Source organism: Ovis aries, chromosome 11, assembly GCF_016772045.2.
Source record: "Ovis aries strain OAR_USU_Benz2616 breed Rambouillet chromosome 11, ARS-UI_Ramb_v3.0, whole genome shotgun sequence".
In the NCBI taxonomy this organism is placed as follows: domain Eukaryota; kingdom Metazoa; phylum Chordata; class Mammalia; order Artiodactyla; family Bovidae; genus Ovis; species Ovis aries.
The window spans coordinates 47,527,344-47,548,252 of NC_056064.1; the positions used below are offsets into that span (position 1 = coordinate 47,527,344).

The following is a 20,909-nucleotide window of genomic DNA, read 5'->3' on the forward strand; positions in this document are numbered from 1 at the left end:
GGGAGAAGGGGCTGCGCTGCGCACCGCACCATGGGGGCCGCGTCGGGTCGCCGGTGGCCGCCGCTGCTGCTGCCGCTGCTGCTGCCGTTGCTGCTGCTGCTGCTGCCGCCGCCGCCCGTGATCCTGGCGCTGGACCCCGCGTTGCAGCCGGGGAACTTTTCCGCCGACGAGGCTGGGGCGCAGATCTTCGCAGCCAGCTTCAACTCGAGCGCCGAGCAGGTGCTGTTCCAGAGCACGGCCGCCAGCTGGGCGCACGACACCAACATCACCGAGGAGAACGCGCGGCGCCAGGTGGGCGCGTGGGCCCGGGGCGGGGGCGGAGCCCGGGCGGCCAATCACAGCCCGGCGGCCGGGCGCTGGGGGGCGGAGAGTCCCCGCCCCGCGCGCGCGCCCCCGGCCCCGGAACCGTGAGGTCCGGGCGGGGCCCGCCTGCCTCCTCTCCAGCTGCCACCCCCCCCATTCCCACGGGCAGTCGGTTCCCTGGCCCGGTGCTGGGCCCATGGTCCTGCCCAATAAGGAACCGAATGGATGAGGCCACACTGACCCCGAGTCCTCCCAGGCGGCGGCGCCGGGGGTGCCTCTGGGCTGGATCCGCGGCAGTCTTGGCTTAGGGTGCCCGCTCTGCTCTGGGTTCTCCCCCTCTCTGGCCGCACTACCTTCCCCTCGCTCCCTGTACCTGTCACCTCTCATCGCTGTCTGATCACCCTCTCCTCTCCCTGCCTCTCTTCTGGCGCGTTTCTGCTCCACCACCTCCCTGAGGCAGACCCCCCCACCCCCCGCCCCAGGTTTTCACCCCCAGGGCCCAGTTGAAGGGAGCAGTGCTCCCATCAGCCCCGGTCTCCAGAAGCCCTTGACCTTCCTCCCCTCCCCCAGCGCCATGGCCTCCCCTGTTTACCCTCTCGTGCCCTCCTGGTGCCCACAGGAGGAAGCAGCCTTGCTCAGCCAGGAGTTTTCAGAGGCCTGGGGCCAGAAGGCCAAGGGTCTGTTTGACCCGGTCTGGCAGAACTTTACCGACCCCACGCTGCTGCGCATCATCGGGGCGGTGCGCACCTTGGGCCCCGCCAACCTGGACCTAGAGAAGCGGCAGAAGGTGGGCCTGAGGGGTGGAGGCAGAATTCTCCAGGGTACCCTCCCAGTGCCTACGGTGGTGGTGAGGGGGGTGGGGGTGTCTGGCCAGGAGGGACCCCAGGATCTCTACTGGCCCTCACTGCAGGGGAAGCCCCTGTGAGCAGAGTGCGTTCCTGAAGTATTGATTTCCCTGGAGATGGGGTGAGAGAAGTTACTTTATATTAAAGCACGTGTCATGGAATAGAAAGCAAAATTCAAGTAAACAATGAAAGATGAAACAGGAGTTTTCAAAGTTTCTCCATAGGTGATTTGTTTTAAGGGCTTCCTCCGAAAGGTGGAGAGGGTATCAAGGTCAGGGAATGAGAGGGATTTGGTCTCAGTCGGTGGTGGCCGAGCTCAGAATTGAACCCTGCTCTCTAGTTCCCAGGACGCCAGTTTCCCATCTCCACAGGCGGGCTCCAGTGGAAGCAAACCCGTCCATTCACATTCAGATATGCTCCGAGTGCCACAAGGCAGTCTTGTCCAAGCCACATCCTCCCTCAGGGCATCTCCTCTCTTCCTCCCAGCAAAAAGAGGAGGGGGGGGCCGGATTACCTCTGAGGGCTGTTCATCACTTAACATTTTCTCAACTCTAACTCCCCAGTACAACTCTCTGCTAAGCAACATGAGCAGGATTTACTCCACCGCCAAGGTCTGCTTCCCCAACAAGACTGCCCCCTGCTGGTCCCTGGACCCAGGTAACGGGCCTGAGTCTCCTGTCTGTCTTCCGGGGCTTCCTGCCCTTCCCCGCCACCCCGCGGCTCCCGGAGGATGGCACATTTCTGAGGGGGGCGGGGCGCTAAACCCAAAGGCCTGAACCTCTGATTAGGACCAGAGTGCCTGATGCCCCCACACCCTGCTCCTCCAGGCCGACTGACTTCTGGAATCTCCAGCCTCCAGCCCCAACCCCACCCTCACATGTGCTTTTCCTCCCCCATCGCAACTGGCCTTCATCGTTGGTTGCCGCCTGGTTTTCCCTTACTGGGCCCTCTCATCCCCCCAAGAGCCCTCCGCAGGCCTTAGACCCCGCCGTGGCTTTCCTTACAAACCTCCTCCTCTACTGCTGACTTCGAGGCAGCAGTCTCTGAACTGACCCTGCCCACCTGTGTCTCAGAGCTCACCAACGTCCTGGCTTCCTCACGAAGCTACGCCCTGCTGCTGTATGCCTGGGAGGGCTGGCACAATGCTGCGGGCATCCCACTGAAGCCCCTATACCAGGACTTCACTGCCCTCAGCAACGAGGCCTACAAGCAGGATGGTGAGCGCACCCACCCAGCCTCGGTGTGGGCATGACCCTCCCATCTCCTGTCTCCACTGAGCCCCGAAACACACAGAGCGGCCATTACAGTGACTCCCTACACTGGCCCAAGGTCACACAGAGAGCTGATGGCCAAGCTGGGCTTTAGCCCCATCAGCCTCCCGCTGCCCCTCCTGGTACTCCTCCCAGCTGTAGGGCTCACACGTGTCAGGATCTGTTTAGCTGGAGTTGGAGCAACCATAGTTAGAAAACTGAGTGCAGTCACCCCCAAGCTCTCCCTTGCATGAGCAGGCATATACACTGGCCCTGAGCCGGGAGAATGGCCAGGCGATAGCTGGGGGGGAGGTGCCAGAGCCTGGGGCCTGAACTGCATCCCCAATGCCACCCCCCCAAGGCTTCTCAGACACAGGGGCCTACTGGCGCTCCTGGTATGACTCTCCCACCTTCACGGAGGATCTGGAACGCCTCTACCAGCAGCTGGAGCCCCTCTACCTGAACCTCCATGCCTACGTCCGGCGTGCACTGCACCGCCGATATGGGGACAGATACATCAACCTCAGGGGACCCATCCCCGCTCACCTGCTGGGTAAGGGCTTGGCCTCACCTCTGCACATGGCCAGGGTCAGCCCCATCACGGTTCACCTTTCAGAGCATCGCATTGCTCACTCGCCCGCACGTGAACCCATGAAGTCAGTGATCCTTCTCATGATCACTGCTGTTCAGAGGGGGCTTAGGATGCGCAAGGGACGTGGCACAGGGCAGAGAGCTAGTAAAATGCAGAGCCAGGAGCCACCCTGAAGGCTTTAGCTCCAGTGGAAGAGGAGAAAGAGCCCCACTTTATGCCGGTGTCAGGGCTGGGGAAGGGCAGGGACCTGGGAGTCAGAAAGGACCCCAGCTGCATCACCTGGGCACCTTGGCCTCTGCCAGCCCCAGGGAATGCAGAGCACTCAGGAGTGGGTGGGACTGCTGTGTGAGCCCGGCAAGCGGGCTGTGGCCCTGCTGTGCCCCAGGTCCAGACACCAGGGTGCTGTTCGGTGACACGCCTGGGGAAGCAGGCCCTGGCTGGGCTGGGCACCAAGCTGTCGGCTCCCCTCCTCTGTCTAGGGAACATGTGGGCCCAGAGCTGGGAGAATGTCTACGACATGGTGGTGCCCTTCCCCGACAAGCCCAATCTTGATGTTACCAGTGCTATGGTGCAGAAGGTGAGCTGGGAGTCAGGCCCTGGCGGGGGCCATGAAAGGGAGTCAGACACGAGGAGCTGAGGATCCACAGCCTGCAGTGTGTGTCCCCACCGTTAGCTGGGTGCCAGTTCTTCCCTCAGGACCCCGCTGGGAGGGGAGGGGGGCAGTGAGCAGCAGGCCACTTTTGTGTATCCGCTGTAGCCAGTAGGGGCCTGGCCTCCGGGAAGGGAGGCCACGGAGCAGAGGCGCTCTTTGTGAGCACGGAACTGACCTGAGTGGGGGACCCCAGACGTGCCCCCGGGGCAGCCGGGGTGGGCTCTAGCAGCTGGCCCCTGACCCCAGTGTGCCCCCCCACCCCTCCACCCCCAGGGCTGGAACGCCACACACATGTTCCGGGTGGCGGAGGAGTTCTTCACCTCCCTGGGGCTCTTGCCCATGCCACCCGAGTTCTGGGCGGAATCCATGCTGGAGAAGCCAAGCGACGGGCGGGAGGTGGTGTGCCACGCGTCCGCCTGGGACTTCTACAACAGGAAAGACTTCAGGTCTCAATGCTGGAGGCGGCTTGCAAGGCTCCCGAAGACCGGGCAGCCGGGCCACAGGGAGGCCAGCTCCCAGGCCCACGTCTATCCCAGCTCCAAGACCGGCCGGGAGGCTGGGTCTCTTCTAGGGCTGCAGCAGGCTGCTTTCACTAGGCAACTCTGACAGGCAGCCAGCCTTGTACCTTGGAATGGAGGGGACAGGCCGGGTGTGGCTGGGGCAGGGTGGAGGTTTGCCTGTTTCCACCGGTTCCTGGGAATCCTGGGACAGCGCCTGCCTGGCTTCGTTCCCTCTGGCACCAGCCTCCCCGTCCTGCCCGTCCTTCACCCTCACCCACGCCCTCTCCCTGCCCCAGGATCAAGCAGTGCACACGGGTCACTATGGACCAGCTGTCCACGGTGCACCACGAGATGGGCCACGTGCAGTACTACCTGCAGTACAAGGACCAGCACGTCTCCCTGCGCCGAGGCGCCAACCCAGGCTTCCACGAGGCCATCGGCGATGTGCTGGCCCTCTCCGTCTCCACTCCTGCACACCTGCACAAGATCGGCCTGCTGGACCAGGTCACCAACGACACAGGTATGTGGGGGTGGAGAGGACCCAGCCCAGCTCACCCAGACCCCACTGGGTCCCCCAGCAGGACCCCACTGGTGGCTGCTCCCATCTGCCCGTCTCATTTCCAACTCCCTGCCCCATGTCAGGCAGGTCTGGGGATCCACCCAGGCCTCGAGGCCTACCCTGCATCCCAGCTCCACTGCCCAAGCGTCCTCTTCCAAGCAGGACTGCATGGTCCCAAAGGCTCACGCTCCTTTCTCTGCATCTGCCCAGCCTCACCTCCTGCCAGCCTCTCCCCCAGGGGCCCCTATCCCAGCTGGACTCCCCTCTCCCTCTGACTTGTCTCTTCTCATCTCCCAACAGAGAGCGACATCAACTACTTGTTAAAGATGGCACTGGAAAAAATTGCCTTCCTGCCCTTTGGCTACTTGGTGGACCAGTGGCGTTGGGGGGTCTTTAGTGGGCGAACCCCCCCTTCCCGCTACAACTATGACTGGTGGTATCTTCGGTGAGCAAAGAGGGATGGAGAGGGGCCTCATCCCAGGGGCCCTCACCACCTTCCCCGGGTACCCTGCCTCCTGCTTCCCTCCTCTCCAGGAACACCTCCCCCCTCCTCCTTACGGCATTCTTCTTTCCTGCCGAAAACTCCATCGGACAGGTGGTCATCCCCAGTTCTCCAGGATGGGGAGGGACGGCCAGTGGGAATGCCTGCTTGGCAGCCTTTTCTGCAAAGGGAAAATCAGCCTGTGAACAACCCTCAGGTCCTAAGACAACTTAACCACATCCTCTTCCAGAACCAAGTATCAGGGGATCTGTCCTCCGGTTGTCCGAAACGAAACCCACTTTGACGCTGGAGCCAAATTTCACGTCCCAAATGTGACCCCATATATCAGGTACTGCCCCTAGTTCTGGCACACCTTAGTTCCTTCCCCTATGCTGGGCCCCCATATCCCGGGCTTGTCCCCATCCTCCCCTGGACCCCCAAAAACCTGGAGTTTGAGTGGGCCTCTTTCCTGAGCCAAGCTCAGTTCTCAGTTCTCCCCCAAGGCAGCCCATGGTCCAGCCTCTGCCCTGTGGAAGCTAGCTGGGCCCCAGGCAGGGGGGCCTCCGCCATCCCCCTCACGCCCCTCCTGTGCCTGCAGGTACTTCGTGAGCTTTGTCCTGCAGTTCCAGTTCCATGAAGCGCTGTGCAAGGAGGCAGGCCACCAAGGCCCCCTGCACCAGTGTGACATCTACCAGTCCACCCAGGCGGGGGCCAAGCTCCGGTGTGTGGGGGCTGTGGGGGGTGAGGGGAGAGCTCAGTGAAGGTGTATCAGGTGGGGGCACCACCACCACGCCAGTGGAGGGGGCCCTTCTCCACTCCTCCGCCTTTTCTTTCTCTCATCAACTGCTTGTTGAGCGGGCTTTCTGGCTGGTCGCTTCAGTTGTGTCTGACTTTGTGACTCCATGGACTGCAGCCCGCCAGGCTCGTCTGTCCAAGGGATTCTCCAGGCAAGAATACTGGAGTGGGTTGCCATGCCCTCCTCCAGGGGATCTTCCCACCCAGGGATTGAATCTGCGTCTCTTTCATCTCCTGCATTGGCAGACAGGTTCTTTACCACTAGCACCACCTGGGAGGCCCTTCTGGCTGGCATGGGGCAAGACAAATGTCCCCCTCTCACAGAGCTCCTAGGCCCTGAGACTTAATGGTGCCATTCTTGCCACTCAGTGGGGAGAGAAGTGGCCAGAGGCAGAGCAGGTGGGCAGGGCAGCAGCCATAGACCCTGGCCTGAGACCCTGTGCCCACAGCGCCCTCTCTGCCTGACAGGGCGCTGCTGCAGGCAGGCTCCTCACGGCCCTGGCAGGAGGTGCTGAAGGACATGGTCGGCTCAGACAACCTGGACGCTAGGCCGCTGCTCAGCTACTTCCAGCCGGTCACACAGTGGCTCGAGGAGCAGAACCAGCAGAACGGCGAGGTCCTGGGCTGGCCAGAGTATCAGTGGCGCCCGCCGACGCCTGACAATTACCCGGAGGGCATTGGTAAAGCCTGGGGCAGGGTGCCGTGGGTTCTCAGCTCTAGGTTCGGGACCCAGGCCCCCAGTTCACAGTTCCCAATCAGCTTGTCCAGCCAGGCCCTGGCGTCCTGCCTGGAGGGCCAGGCAGCCCCCTGAGCACTCGGCAGGGCCCTGGGATGGAGTGGGCACATCTTTCCAGCCTCCTGGGGAGGGTGTGCCCAGATCTGAGGCCCCTGGCCGGGGGCTGGAAGGCGGGCACACTGCTCTATGAGGTCATACTGCAGGATCCGCTCTTATTGGCCGGGGGCGGGGGCTGCAGGGCTCTGCTCTCCTGCGGCCATGGGCCATGGTTGGGCTGCTCCAGGACTGCCTCGCCTCCTCCTCCTCCTGCTCTGCTGTGGGCGCCCCCTGCTGGTCCCCAGTGAGGGGACCACGGGCCAGGGGACCACCAGCCAGGGGACCACCAGCCAGGTGACAGTCAACCAGGCAACAACCAGCCAGGCAACAACCAGCAGTGAGACAACCATCCGCCACTCAACCACCCATCCCTCAACAACCAGCAGCCCGAAGAAAACCCAGAGCCCAAGTGGGATTGGCTGGGGGGCGGGGCGGGGAGGCCCAGGCAGCGGCAGGAGGGCGAGGGGAGGCCTGTCTGTGTCCCTCTGCTCTGTCCCGCAGACCTGGTGTCCGACGAGGCCGAGGCCCGCAAGTTTGTGGAGGAATATGACCGGAGATCCCAGGTGGTGTGGAATGAGTATGCCGAGGCCAACTGGAACTACAACACCAACATCAGCACGGACAACAGCAAGTTGCTGGTAGGGGCTCCTGCAGCTCAGCACACGGGTGCTCATCCCACAGGGCCCGTCCCCTGAAACCCAAGGCGCTACAGGCTGCCCTCCCATCCCCAACACCAGCCCGGGGGTACACGTTCTCAGAGTTTGTGAAACATCCCCGCGGCGTGTTGAAAAGTGTCCAGTTTCAGTTTCAGGGGGGCACACACCCAGTGCCTAACACAGGTTGTCTTTCATTAACAATCTGTTGTTGGTAAAGGAGTAATTTGTGCAGAAGTAAGTGATGTCAAAGTCCGTTTTTAAAAAGACTGAAGGCTCCTGTGTGCCACCCTAGCAAGGGCTACACCTGTCCCCCGACCATGACCCCCTCCGTGTCTGTGTGCCCAAGTGGAGATCATAACCAAGGTGAGCCACAGAGAAATAATACTTCATGAAGACCCATACGCACTGGTCACAGTTCCTTGGCAGTCGACATCTGTTGCCTCGTGTATTCCTCAACAGTCTTGCAAAGCCAGTGACCTTATTCCCATTTTACAGCTGGGACCCTGAGGTTCAGAAGCCACAGAGAGAATGCCAAGCTGCCTCTGTCCCAACAGCATTCAAGATACAGGGTGGGGTTTCCTTCTCTGCCTCTCCCACACGATGTCTTGCTGGATTGAGGGCATGTGTACTGCACACAGGACATCACAGACAGTCCGGGCTGAGGAATGTCTTTATAGGCAAAGGCAGCAACTTGATAAAGCCGCCCCCCGACACCCAGCCTCTTCGGCTCCCACACGATGCCTCCTCCTAGGAGCCCTTTCCAGAGCTCCTCCTGGGCCTCATGATACGGCTCCCCCTGTGCCTGCAGATGCAGAAGAACTTACAGATGGCAAACCACACCGTCAAGTATGGCACCTGGGCCAGGAGGTTCGACGTGACCAACTTCCAGAATGCCACCATGAAGCGGATGATAAAGAAGATTCAGGATCTAGAACGGGCGGCACTGCCCGTCAAGGAGCTGGAGGAGGTGGGGAACTGGGGGTAGGGTGGGGCAAAGGGGGTGGAGGATCCCAGGTCAGGAGAGGGTCCTAGCTCAAGGGATGGCATGTAGCCTTCATGCTGCTTCCTCCTCCTCAAGTTGTCAAGTCATGACTTCTGCCCACGTCTGCGCACACCTCCAGACTCGCCTACACACACCCTCAGACTCACTGAGAAGGGAGGGCTTTGGGAGCCCCTTCCCCAACCCATAGCCCAGCAACCCTCCCCCACCTCCCGCCCCACGTAATGGTGCCGGGGCAAAGCAGGGCACCAGATCTGTAGCTCGCTGCCCCTCTGCTTCCTCCGCAGTACAACCAGATCCTGGTGGACATGGAGACCGTTTACAGCGTGGCTTCTGTGTGCCACAAAAATGGCACCTGCCTGCGGCTCGAGCCTGGTGAGCACACTGGGCAGTGAGCGGGAGGCCCGGGGAGGCTGGGGTGCTGTCTGTGAAAGGGAAATGTTCAGTTCTGACTCGGGAGGTCAGCACGCCCAGGAAACTCGCTTCCCTCTTCCACCCTTGGGGCTTCTCTGCCACCGCTTAGAACCAGGCCGGCTTCATCTCTGCGCTGGTTCCCCAGCTTCTGCTCCCTCCGGTCCCATCCTCCCTGTTCCACCCTGCGCTCCACCCTTCAGAGCAGGTGTATCTCAAATGTTTCTCTCATGGGCTTGGACTCGCCTCTAGGCACCTACCTCCCCTGGATCCCACCCCACCCTGAAATTGAAGCCTCAGCCTGCAGAAGCCATTCCCGCCTCACTCCCTCCAAGGCCGGCAGGAATGGACCAGCTCTGGCGAGTCCTCTTCCTCTCACAGGAAACTGGCCAGTCCTTCTTAACCTTCCCCCTTCTGAAGGAGTTCAGCCCCGACACCCCAGTACCTGCACACAGAGACCCCCCCTCCCGCCCCCTCTGACCCACCTTCCCAGGGTCAGGGAGCCAGAGACATAAACATTTGTCCTGAGGAATCTCCACCCAGAAACAGTCTCTTCCTGGCCCTCCGCCCAACTCCCACTTTAGAACAATCACAAATAGAAAGGGAAATGGAAAATAAACAAGAGAGAGAAACAGTTTTCCTAGGACAGGGTTTGGCCCGGGGGTTGTGTACGTGGGTAGGCACGCAAGTGGGGGTGGATGTGATGTGCGTGTGCGTGTGTTTGTTTATGGACGAGAGTGTTACAGGGAATGTGGCCTCCACCCCCATCAGTCAGCCCCTTGATCTGGGGCTGGGCTGTCAGATCGCTGCCGGTAGTAACAATAAGAGCATCCCCAAAACAGAACACTCACATCAGCAGAGGACAGATGGAAAATTCTCAAAATGTGTTTTCCTCCAAACAAAGCTACCTTGAATGTACCTCCTCTGTGTAGAGTGGATGCTCATAGCGCATCTCAGCGCAGAGCGCGGTCAGCGAGCACTGGATCCCCGCAGGCCTCCGTCTCAGGCCTGGTCGGGCAGGAAGCGGGGCCACCTTCACACCTGACCCCCGTGCTCATGGCCTCCTCCCAGCTCTACAAAGGCCGTGTCAGCTCCATGTAACCCATAACCCAGGAGGCCACTCATACAGGCATGGCTCTGACAGGACGTGGGTCCAGGTGGTGCTTGAGCGGATCTCTGTACTTGGCCTGCACAGCGGTTATTCAGGCAGTTCAGCTACAGTGTGTGAAAGGCACCCTGGGCCCCATGGGGACACAGAGATGAAGGAGGCCCAGTCCCCGATCAGGGTCCTCCTGCCCCCAGGCCAGCATTATCCCCATCTTACAGACAGAGAGGTCAGGAGGAAGCCGACCAAGAACCCCCATCTTTTGACCTCCAGGCTATTTCTCCAGGGAGGGATTGCCAGGGGACAAACGGCGAGCAGCAGCTCTGGGGCCTGGGCCCTGGGTTTGTGCCTCAGCTTGGCCGCTTCCTGGCTAGGAGACGCAGCCATGCCACCAACACTTGTGTGGAAGGAGGGTCAGGGCACCCCTCACGGGGCTGTTGCAGCCCTGTAGTTCCTTGAGGTCGCGTCCGGACAGCGCTGAGCCTGGGCCTGGCACCTGTAAGCCCATAGAAAGGGCACCAGCCTGTCTCCAGTTTCCCCCAACCTGTGCTGCCCCTTCCCGTCTTCTCCCAGCTCTGGAGGAGGTGGGAGGTGAGCCAGGAGCTGGGGGCTCAAGCCATCCCCCCCTCCCTCCCAGATCTGACCAGGCTGATGGCCACATCCCGGAATTATCAGGACCTGGCCTGGGCGTGGAAGAGCTGGCGCGACAAGGTGGGGCGGTCCATTCTCCCCTACTTCCCCAAATATGTGGAGCTCACCAACAAGGCCGCCAGGCTCAATGGTGAGTGCTCCCTGCAGGGTCACCAGGGCCCTCAGAGGGTTCCTCTGAGACCCAAGAGGTGAGGGGGGCAGTCCTTGAAGGAGACAGGGAGTGCTCCGGGGACGGTCAGGTGTCCAGAGAGCCTGGCCACACCCCCCACCCCCACCCCCACAGGCTACCAGGATGGCGGGGACTCCTGGAGGTCCATGTACGAGATGCCCTTCCTAGAGGAGGAGCTGGAGCAGCTGTTCCAAGAGCTGCAGCCGCTCTACCTGAACCTGCATGCCTATGTGCGCCGGGCCCTGCACCACCACTACGGGCCCGACGTCATCAACCTGGAGGGCCCCATCCCAGCCCACCTGCTCGGTGAGCGCCAGCGAGATGGGCCGCGGTCCGAGGGCAGAGGGCAGACTGGGAAGGGTCTGCAGGGGACACTGGAGCCTGGGGCAGGGGAATGTTGCCAGGCCCGGAGTGGGGTGGGGGTGGGGGTGGGGAGAAGAGCCCCCTACTTGCACTTGGTGCCACGTTTGCTATAGAGCCACATGGCACCGGTCACCAGGGATGGGGCAGCGCAGAGTTCACAGGCCTGTCCTGGGGAGACAGACCTGCCTCCCGGGTCACAGCACCAGGCAGCATGAGGGTGAGGAGGGGGCTGGGAGTGGAAGCTGAGAAGGCCTCCCCAGGAGGGGGCTGTGAACAAAGCCTTGAAGGGCGAGAGGTTCTGACAGCTGGAGAAAGTAGTCATGTCGGGAGAGAGAAGGGTAGACACGATGTTCAGGCAAAGGAGCTGGGAGAGTGTTGCTGTCGTTCACTCGGTTGTGTCGGACTCTTTGAGACCCCATGGACTGCAGCACACCAGGCTTCCCTGCCCTTTACTATCTCCCAGAGTTTGCTCAAACTCATGTCCATTGAATTGATGATGCCATCCAACCATCCCATCCTCTGTCTTCCCCTTCTCCACCCTCCTTCAGTCCTTCCCAGCGTCAGGGTCTTTTCCAATGAGTTGGCTCTTCTCATCAGGTGGCCAAAGTATTGGAGCTTCAGCTTCAGCATCAGTCCTTCCAATGAATATTCAGGGTTGATTTCTTTTAGGATTGACTGGTTGGATCTCCTTGCAGTCCAACATACTCTTAAGAGTCTTCTCCAACACCACAGTTCAAAAGCATCACTTCTTCAGCTCTCACCTTACATTTTATGATCCACCTCTCGCATCCATACATGACTACTGGAAAAACTGTAGCTTTGACTGTATGGACCTTTGTCAGCAAAGTGATATCTCTGCTTTTTAATATGGTTTGTCCTTTTTAAAACTAGGCTTGTCATAGTTTTTCTTCCAAGGAGAAAGTGGCTTTTAATTTCACGGCTGCAGTCACTGTCTACAGTGATTTTGGAGCCCAAGAAAATGAAGTCTGTCACTGTTTCCATTGTTTATCTATTTGTCATAAAGTGATCGAACCAGATGCCATGATCTTAGTTTATTGGATATTGAGTTTTAAGCCAGTTTTTTTCACTCTCCTGTTTCACCTTCTTCAAGAGGCTCTTTAGTTCCTTTTCACTTTCTGCCGTAAGGGTGGTGTCATCTGCATATCTGATGTTACTGATATTTCTCCTGGCAGTCTTGATTCCAGCTTGTGCTTCATCCAGCCCAGCATTTCACATGAAGTACTCTGGATAGAGGTTAAATAATCAGGGTGACAATATACAGCTTTGATGTACTCCTTTCCCAATTTGGAACCAGTCTGTTTTTCCATGTCCACTTCTAACTATTGTTTCTTGACCTGCATACAGCTTTCTCAGGAGGCAGGTAAGGTGGTCTGGTGTTCCCATCTGTTTAAGAATTTTCCGCAGTTTGTTGTGATCCACATAGTCAAAGGCTTTAGAGTAGTCAGTGAAGCAGAAGTAAATGCTTTTCTGGAATTCTCTTGCTTTTTCTATGATCCAACGAATGTTGGCAATTTGATCTCCGGTTCCTTTGCCTTTTCTAAATCCAACTTGTACATCTGGAAGTTCTCCGTTCATGTACTCTTGAAGTTTACTTTGAAGGATTTTGAGTTATCTTGCTAGCATGTGAAATGTCCCCTCAACTTGGGGACCCTCATTCTCCAAGGGTTGTAAACTCAGATGCCCTGAGTGCATGAAATGGGCAGTCGGAGACAACAAGGGGTGGCAGGGACTGGGCAAGTAGAGGCCACTGGGTTCCTGTGTCTGTTGGATCATCAGGCCCTGTTCCTGGGGGGCTCCTCACTGTGAACAGAGAGACCAGATGGGGCCACACACCGTTTACAGATCATGAGGGAGACCCCCTTCCAGCTTTGGGTCTAGTTCTTGGCAGCTCAAGAGACCAGCCACCCTCGGTCCCTCTGTGGTGAGACTAGAGAATGCCAGATCATTGGCTGAGAAACACAGACCCCCAAGAAGGAAAGCAGGTGCCCACCGGCCTGGGAGCTGGGCTCAGAGCAGAGCTTGCGCCCCATCCCATCCTGGCTTCTCACGCACTCCAGCCCTCGCTGGCTTACACCCATGGGCTCCACTTGATGTCAGCTCAAGCTTAGTCTCATTTGGGCCTGAAGGTGGTAGTTGCTCAGTCGTGTCTGACTCTTTTGCGACCCCATGGACTGTAGCCCACCAGGCTGCTCTGTCCATGGGATTTCCCAGGCAAGAATACTGGAGTGGGTTGCCATTCCTTTTTCCAGGGGATCTTCCTGACCCAGGGATGGAACCCAGGTCTCCTGCATTACAGATAGATTCTTTACCATCTGAGCCACTTGGGAAAGCTTCTTTACTCTTGTCTTGCCCTAAATGCTGAGGCATCAACCTCTCCTAACGGAGGGCAGTTGGGTGGTTCTTTTCTTTAATTTTGGTTTTGTGCGGGGTCTCTGTTGTGACACAGGCTTCTCTAGTTGCGGGCTCGCGGGCCCTCGAACGTTCGGGCTCAGTACTTGTGGGGTGCAGGCTTAGTTGCCCCATGGCATGTGGGATCTTATTTCCTTGACCAGGGATCAAACCCACATCCCCTGCATTGGGAAGCAGATTCTCAACCACTGGACCACCAGGGAAGTCCCAGGAGGGTGGTTCTTGCCAGCTGACTGCATAAACTGACCTCAGATGACGTGGATGGGACCAGCAGTGTCTGGTCAGATTGTGATCAGCAGGACTGGGATCTGGTCCCTCACGCTGTGTGACGGTGCCGAGCCTAAAACGCAACACTGTCTCCCTTCTCTCTGCATCTCGTCCTCTGCCTGCCTCCAGGGAACATGTGGGCACAGAGCTGGTCCAACATCTATGACTTGGTGGCACCCTTCCCTTCAGCCCCCAAGATGGATGCCACGGAGGCCATGATAAAGCAGGTCCGCACTGGCCCCCTCCTCGCACCCCTGCTCCTCCAGGGCAGCCCCAGGGCGTGGGGCGGGGAGCCCTGCCCCAGGGGAGAGGGCCCTCTAATTCAGGAGCTGCTTCCAGCTTGGCCCTCCCCCCCGGGCCCTCCCACGGCGGCACACAGTCCGTCTCCACCATCCCCAGCTTCGGCAGAGCTCTGTCTGTTTGCAGGGCTGGACACCCCTAAGGATGTTTAAGGAAGCAGATAATTTCTTCACTTCCCTGGGGCTGCTGCCCATGCCCCCCGAGTTCTGGAACAAGTCGATGCTGGAGAAGCCGACTGATGGGCGGGAAGTGGTGTGCCACGCCTCCGCCTGGGACTTCTTCAACGGCAAGGACTTTAGGTGCGTCCGGGCTGCAGGTCCTGAGCCCAGAGGCCAAGGAGACGAGTCCAAGTCCGAGCTGGGGGCAGAGGGTTCGGAGAAGTAGGCCTGGCCTCAGCATGGCCACCAGCTTGTGCCAGGGGAACCCCATCCACCACGCAAGGGTCTCCTTGAGCACTGACCAGCTGCGTCAGCTCAGGGTTCCAGGTCACAGTCCTGGGGGTGAGCCTGTGTGAGCCACCAGCCAGCCTCCCTCTTGGGCAGGCCCTGCGCACAAAGGGCCCTCTCCCTGCTGCCTGTGCCTTGAGACAGGGAGACACACCAAGGTGCAGGGCTTCACACAGATCTACTCTCACCTCTGACAGGGCTCAGGAGCTGTCTGCATTTGTGGACAGCATTTCAGTTACTGCTGTGTATCACGCCAGCCCAAAACCCAGGGCCGTAAAACAACTATTTGACTATGCTCATGATTTTTTAATATTATTTTGAATGTATTTATTTATGGCTATGCTGGGTCTTGGTGGCTGTGCGAGGGTGTTCTCTTGTTGAGGCAGGCAGGGACTCCTCTCCAGTTGCAATGCATGGGCCTCTCACTGTGGTGGCTTCCCTTGTTGTGGCTCACAGACTCGAGTGTGGACTCAGTAGTTGTGGCTCATGGGTTTAGTTGTCCCGTGGCATGTGCAGTCTTCCCAGACCAGGGGTCAAACCTGTGTCTCCTGCATTTGCAGGCTGGTTCTTAACCACTGGACCACCAGGGAAGTCTGCTAGTGATTTTATGGGCCAGGGATTCAGGCACTGCACAGAGGAAGTGGCTCATCCTGCCTTGTAGTGGTGGAGACCTTTGCTGGGGCAGCTCTGATGGTGGCAGAAGGCTGGCATGGCTCAGCGGGGTTTCAGTCCAGGGCTGTGCTCCTGGCTGTCAGCTGGCTTCCCCGGCTTTTCTCTGTGTGGCACATGCTGGGGCAGGGACGCTCATGTGGGTTCCTGCATTCACAAGCTGGGTGCCCGGACTGGCGTGGCTGGAGCAGCCGGGGTCTGGCCGGACATGCCTCTCTAGGAGAGCTTGGATGACCTCATGGGCCGGCAGCCTCAGGCGGTCAGATTTCTTACCCAATGGCCAGCATCCACAGAGCAAAAGCAAAAGCAGCCAGATCTCTTAAAGACTAAGTTAGTCCAGTGTGGTCACTCCTGCCACATTTTATTGGCTAAAGCAAGTCACAAGGTTCAACCAGTCACAACCTAGGTTCAAAAGAAGATTAAGACGTTTCCAACTCTTGGGAGAAGTGGCAGAGATGGTGAAGTATCTCTGATGAGAAGAGTGGGCTCTGGTCCTGGAACAAAGCAGGCAGGTTCACCGGCTCCCCGGGCCTTGGGCCCTTCCTTAAGAGGCATGGAGACCAGAGCTTCAGGGTGGAGTGCAGACAGACTCTCAAAGGTGAGGGCACCTTGGGGAACCTCACTCGTGCAGGGAGTCCTAACAGAAGGTGGGCAGACCCCAACTTCATTGTCACTGGGGCAGCTCTTTGCCCTCACCATAGGATAACAAAAAGGGGTCCACTGAGCTGAAAAGCTCTGGTTAGATCCAAGGGTGAATTTCCTCGGCTCACAAAAGGTGGAAAGGGAAGTGGAGCCCCTTCTCGGACAGCTCGGCAGATGTCCCATCAGTCCTGGCCCTGAGAAATCCTGGGGTGATCTGCCTGCTGGCATCGGACACGTGGGGTGCAGAAGAGCCCAGACACCACTGTTTCCTTCAGGAAGCCTGAGACCAGGGAGAGACAGACCGTGAGAAGAGAAACCAAAGGACCCACATCCTGGAAAGTCACTGAGCGTGACTGAGGGTCCCCGTGCCTCCAGAGCACATACCTCGCAGTTAGAAAGCCACACACACAGCAGTGCAGGCTCAAGGTGTTCAGGGGAGCTGGAGGCAGGAGAGAGGCCTAGAGGACCACGCTGTAGGAGTTTCCAATCCCCAGATCGCCTCCATTTCTCCTTTTGGTTTTCCTCCCCATGATGCTGTGTTCCTCGCATGTGGTGGTCCTGGGGGCCTGCTCTGTGAGCAGGGTTAGCTGCTGCCTTTGCCCAGGGCTCCTTCTTGTCTCTCTCCCACCCCGTGCTCCAGGATCAAGCAGTGCACCTCAGTGAACATGGAAGACCTGGTGGTGGCCCACCACGAAATGGGCCACATACAGTACTTCATGCAGTACAAGGACTTGCCCGTGACCTTCCGGGAGGGCGCCAACCCCGGCTTTCACGAGGCCATTGGGGACGTGCTGGCCCTCTCAGTGTCCACCCCCACGCACCTGCACAAGATCGGCCTGCTGAGCAGCGGGGACGGCAGCTACGGTGAGCGAGGAACGGGGAGATCCAAGCGGGCAGAGGGGCCGAGAAGGGGCATCGAGCTTGGGAGGCAGAGAGGAGGCTCCGTGGGCCACAGGCAGTGCCAGGACAGAACACAAGGATCCAGGGTACAGCCAGCGTGGAGAGCAGGGGGGAAATCCCCTCCCAAGAGGCGGGTCGCTGGACCTAAGGAGAAGCAGGTCACCCCGCCCACTCCACCCACTCCACCCACCGCACACCCGCTCAGCCCACTGCTAGGATATGGCGGGAGGCAGGCCTGGATCTGACGTCAGGCTCCCTTCTCTTGGCAGAGGAGGATATCAACTTTCTGATGAAGATGGCGCTTGACAAGATCGCCTTCATCCCCTTCAGCTTCCTCGTTGACCAGTGGCGCTGGAGGGTGTTTGACGGAAGTGTCACCAGGGAGAACTACAACCAGGAGTGGTGGAGCCTCAGGTTCTAGAGCCCTGCTGTAGGGTGTGGGCCGGGGGTCTCCATGGGGTATACGCCAGCACCTGTGTCTGTGTGTACCTGGTGTGTCTGCATGTATGGTGTCTAGGGGTGTGTGTGTGTGTTTCTGTGCGTGCCTGTGTTTGTATGTACCTGGTGTGTCTGTGTGTACCTGGTGTGTGTGTGTGGCATGTGTGTGTCTGTGTGTGTGCCTGCATCTGTGTGTACCTGGTCTGTGTGTATGGTGTCTAGGTGTGTGTGTGCTTGTGTCTGTGTATATCTGGTGTGTCTCCCTGTATAATGTCTAGGGGTGTGTGTGAGCGATGGGGTGCCTGGGGGCAGTGACTCACAAAGGCACGGCTTGCGGGAATTGTCAGCACCCTGTGCAGGCCCAGGGCAGGGGGCCTGATATTGCAAATCAAGAACAGCAACTCTCCCAGCTTGATTCTCCCCAAAAAGTGAAAGTGTTAGTCACTCAATCACGTCTGACTCTGTGACCTCATGGACTGTAGCCCACCAGGCTCCCCTGTCCATGGGATTTTCCAGGCAAAAACACTGGAGTGAGTTGCCATTCCTTTCCCTAGGATATCTTCCCAACCCGGGGGTCAAACCCAGGTCGCCTGCATTTTTGATGGATTCTTTACCGTTTGAGCCACCAGGAAGTTCTGATTGTCCCCAAACCCTCCCTCTAATGCGTCTTCCTCCTCCACAGGCTGAAGTACCAGGGTGTCTGTCCCCCGCTGGCCAGATCTCAAGACGACTTTGACCCAGGGGCCAAGTTCCACATTCCTGCAAGTGTGCCTTATGTCAGGTAACAGGAAAGGGAGGAGGGCGTCCGGAGGGGCAGCGCCTCCGCATGGTGTTCAGACACCTTTGCTACCCCTTCCAAGAGCTACCTGCTCCAGGAGCTACTGTCAGAGCAACCTGGGGACCCGTGTGTGGTGCACTGCGTCTGGGCCTCTCACCTGTAACCAAGACTGACGCTGTTTCACTCTTGTGATACCCTGAGAGCCCCGCCCTCCAGACGGTTAAAAACAGAAACTTTACTATAGCTGGCTAATGGTTACAAGACCTCGGTTAGTTAGCATGAACCATGACCCACAGCCAGACCTTGCTCCGAGCACTATTTTCTCATTTTTACAGCATTCTGTTCCCTTATACGTATTGAACATATTTCCTGTGACATAATTTGAGTTGTACCTGGGGACCTTCTACCCACTGGAGCTAGGATTAGAGGCCCAACTGGATGGAAGCCTGTATTGTTAGGGGCATGGGGTCACAGCCTTGGGATTAGACAGTACAGGTTCAAATCTCATCTCCATGACTGTTCCCTTGAGTAAATCCCTCCATCTCTGCGAGCTTCCAGCTTCCTCACCTGTGGAATCCCATTTCATAGAATCGTTGCAAGAGTTCATATCTTAGCACACAGTCTTAATACAGAACACACTTGGGAACTGGTGGCCATAACCCACCATCATTAAATCACTGTCTTAAACGGAATGTGGAAACACGGCAGCGCCATCAGTCGTGCCGCCACCACGTGGATGCACCCAGTCAGCCCCTCTCCCTCTGCGTGCTGCAAGGGAGCACTGGCTGGGGACTGGGAAGTGGGATTAGAGGAGCCGGAGCCCTCCCTCGAGGCAGGGATCTGGGGCAAAGGGCCCCTGTGCTCCCCAGAAGGCCAGTGAAGGAGGGCTTATGTCCATCGTGCCCAGCCTTCCACCCCAGCACCTGGCGCAATGTCAGCACAGTCAGGACCTAATTAAGCATGAAGTGGGTAAGTTCTGTGCCCGAGTCCAGGAAGGAAGAGAAAGCCTGCTCAGAGGCTCCGGGGAGCAGCAGGGGGAGCAGGGAGCCAAGGATAGTCAAGGGCAACTCCACACAGCCCTGACCAGCCAGTGTACCAGGGTGACCTGCAGAGAGACCCTCCACCGGCCTTCCCAACAGGCTTCTGAGCTCCCGAGCTGGCACTCACTTTCACACAGAAGCCGGCCCACGTGATGGCTAGCTTCCCAGCTTAGCACAGATAATTCTCCAGGAGGGAGCGGGCAAAGTGATCACCCTCCAGATTCTGACCAGCAGCCTTGGCAAAGCACATACAGAAAAGGCAGTGCACATGACTTGTGCCCAGCCTTCCCATCTGCGCTGCTGGTTCAGGACATTCCAAACCTCCCCACTTTCAGAGAGGCTGCCCCTCCTTGACCGGCAGACTTCTGCAGGGAATTCCCACTGCTTTGGGATAAAGGAGGTCATTTGGGCTGGCTTCCCTGCCTGGTCAGAAGCATGACCCAGTAGGCAACACCTTAGGGACAGAGATGTCGTTTCTGTGTCCCAGAGCAGCCCGCCACATCTCTGATGGACTCTGGCCCACTCTGCCTCACCCATGAGCATCCCTAGCTCTGAGAGTCTCTCCCAAGATGCTCCATGCGGAGGCAGCTCTGTGGTGAGAGGCAGGGAAGGAGGCCTGGATGACTCTGCAGTCCAGGACAGGCTCACCCTGACGTCATGGCAGGCAGCAGGAAGCAGGGTGGCTGGGGCTTGGAGGCGCTGCCCCCAGTGCCCACCCCAGGCCTCACCTGCCCTCCTGCAGGTACTTCGTCAGCTTCGTCATCCAGTTCCAGTTCCACCAGGCACTGTGTCAGGCGGCGGGCCACCAGGGCCCCCTGCACAAGTGTGACATCTACCAGTCCAAGGAGGCCGGGAAGCTCCTGGCGTGAGTCTCCTCTGGCCTTGCTCTGACCCCTGTCCTCCCCACGATGACCTACTTTCCAGTGGAGCTCTTCCGGGAACATCCACCATGGCCTCCGCCCGGGTCACCCTTTCCCCAAAGCCCCAGACCGGCCCAGGCCCTCAGTCCCAGGGGGGAGCGGAGGCTGGGAGGTGGGGTGGAGAGAGCTGATGCGAGACTGGGACGGGGTGGGGCAGGGAGCCTCCCAGCCTGTCCCTCTGACTCGGTTCCCCTCCTGGGGCTCCCTCAGGGATGCCATGAAGCTGGGCTTCAGTCAGCCGTGGCCCGAAGCCATGCGGCTGATCACGGGCCAGTCCAACATGTCGGCTGCCTCCATGATGACCTACTTCAAGCCGCTGCTGGACTGGCTCGTGACGGAGAACGGGCGGCACGGGGAGAAGCTGGGCTGGCCTCAGTACAACTGGACGCCAAACTCAGGTACCGCCACCCACCCCCCTGGGCCCCAGGGCAGCCCCGGGGCTCGCTCAGGGCTGGGGCCCTCCCAAGTTAAGGCAGGCGGGAGTCCGGCCTCCGCGCTCAGGGCTGCGGAGCCAGCGGCGCGCCCGGCCCGGCCCAGCGCCCGCTCTCGTTCCTCCCCGGCCAGCTCGCCTGGAAGGCCCCGTCGTGGGCTCCGGCCGCGTCAACTTCCTGGGCCTGGACCTGGAGGAGCAGCAGGCCCGCGTGGGCCAGTGGGTGCTGCTCTTCCTGGGCGTCGCCCTGCTGGTGGCCACGCTGGGCCTCACCCAGCGGCTCTTCAGCATCCGCCACCACAGCCTCCGCCGGCCCCACCGCGGGCCCCAGTTCGGCTCCGAGGTGGAGCTGAGACACTCCTGAGAGGAGACCGGGAGAGGCCCTGCGCTGCTCCCGCGCTCACCCCAGCCCCGCCCTCCCCCCCCCCCCCCCCCCCCCCCCCCCCCCCGCCCCCTCCCCCCGCCCCCCTCCCCCTCCCCTCCTC

The 20,909-nt window shown here is 59.3% G+C and overlaps 1 protein-coding gene and 1 long non-coding RNA gene across 5 annotated transcripts; one reads left to right on the forward strand and one right to left on the reverse strand.

Annotated features, from left to right (window-relative positions):
- ACE (angiotensin I converting enzyme) lies at positions 1–20,839 on the forward strand. 4 transcript variants are annotated; one of them, XM_027974354.3, is made up of 25 exons: positions 1–291; positions 923–1,090; positions 1,712–1,805; positions 2,222–2,365; positions 2,760–2,951; positions 3,470–3,567; positions 3,916–4,088; positions 4,439–4,662; positions 5,002–5,146; positions 5,433–5,531; positions 5,781–5,903; positions 6,446–6,657; positions 7,311–7,447; positions 8,274–8,432; positions 8,753–8,840; positions 10,619–10,762; positions 10,916–11,107; positions 13,991–14,088; positions 14,288–14,460; positions 16,559–16,782; positions 17,088–17,232; positions 17,939–18,037; positions 19,817–19,939; positions 20,205–20,392; positions 20,559–20,839. In XM_027974354.3, the coding sequence occupies exons 1-25, from the start codon at positions 31–33 to the stop codon at positions 20,786–20,788; spliced, it is 3,933 nt and encodes a 1,310-aa protein (XP_027830155.1). In that variant the 5' UTR covers positions 1–30; the 3' UTR covers positions 20,789–20,839. The 4 variants fall into 4 exon arrangements, with proteins under 4 accessions (XP_027830155.1, XP_042112090.2, XP_060251745.1 ...); XM_042256156.2 differs by lacking the exons at positions 1–291; positions 923–1,090; positions 1,712–1,805; positions 2,222–2,365; positions 3,916–4,088 and having other exon boundaries at positions 2,763–2,951; XM_060395762.1 differs by lacking the exons at positions 1–291; positions 923–1,090; positions 1,712–1,805; ... (6 more) ...; positions 5,433–5,531; positions 5,781–5,903 and adding an exon at positions 5,910–6,129.
- Positions 15,612–20,820, reverse strand: LOC105613828 (uncharacterized). The gene is made up of 2 exons (XR_001043652.4): positions 16,303–20,820; positions 15,612–16,198 (listed from the first exon to the last, which is right to left on the reverse strand). It is a non-coding gene; the product is annotated as an uncharacterized LOC105613828 (long non-coding RNA).
- Positions 20,840–20,909: the final 70 nt, after the last annotated feature.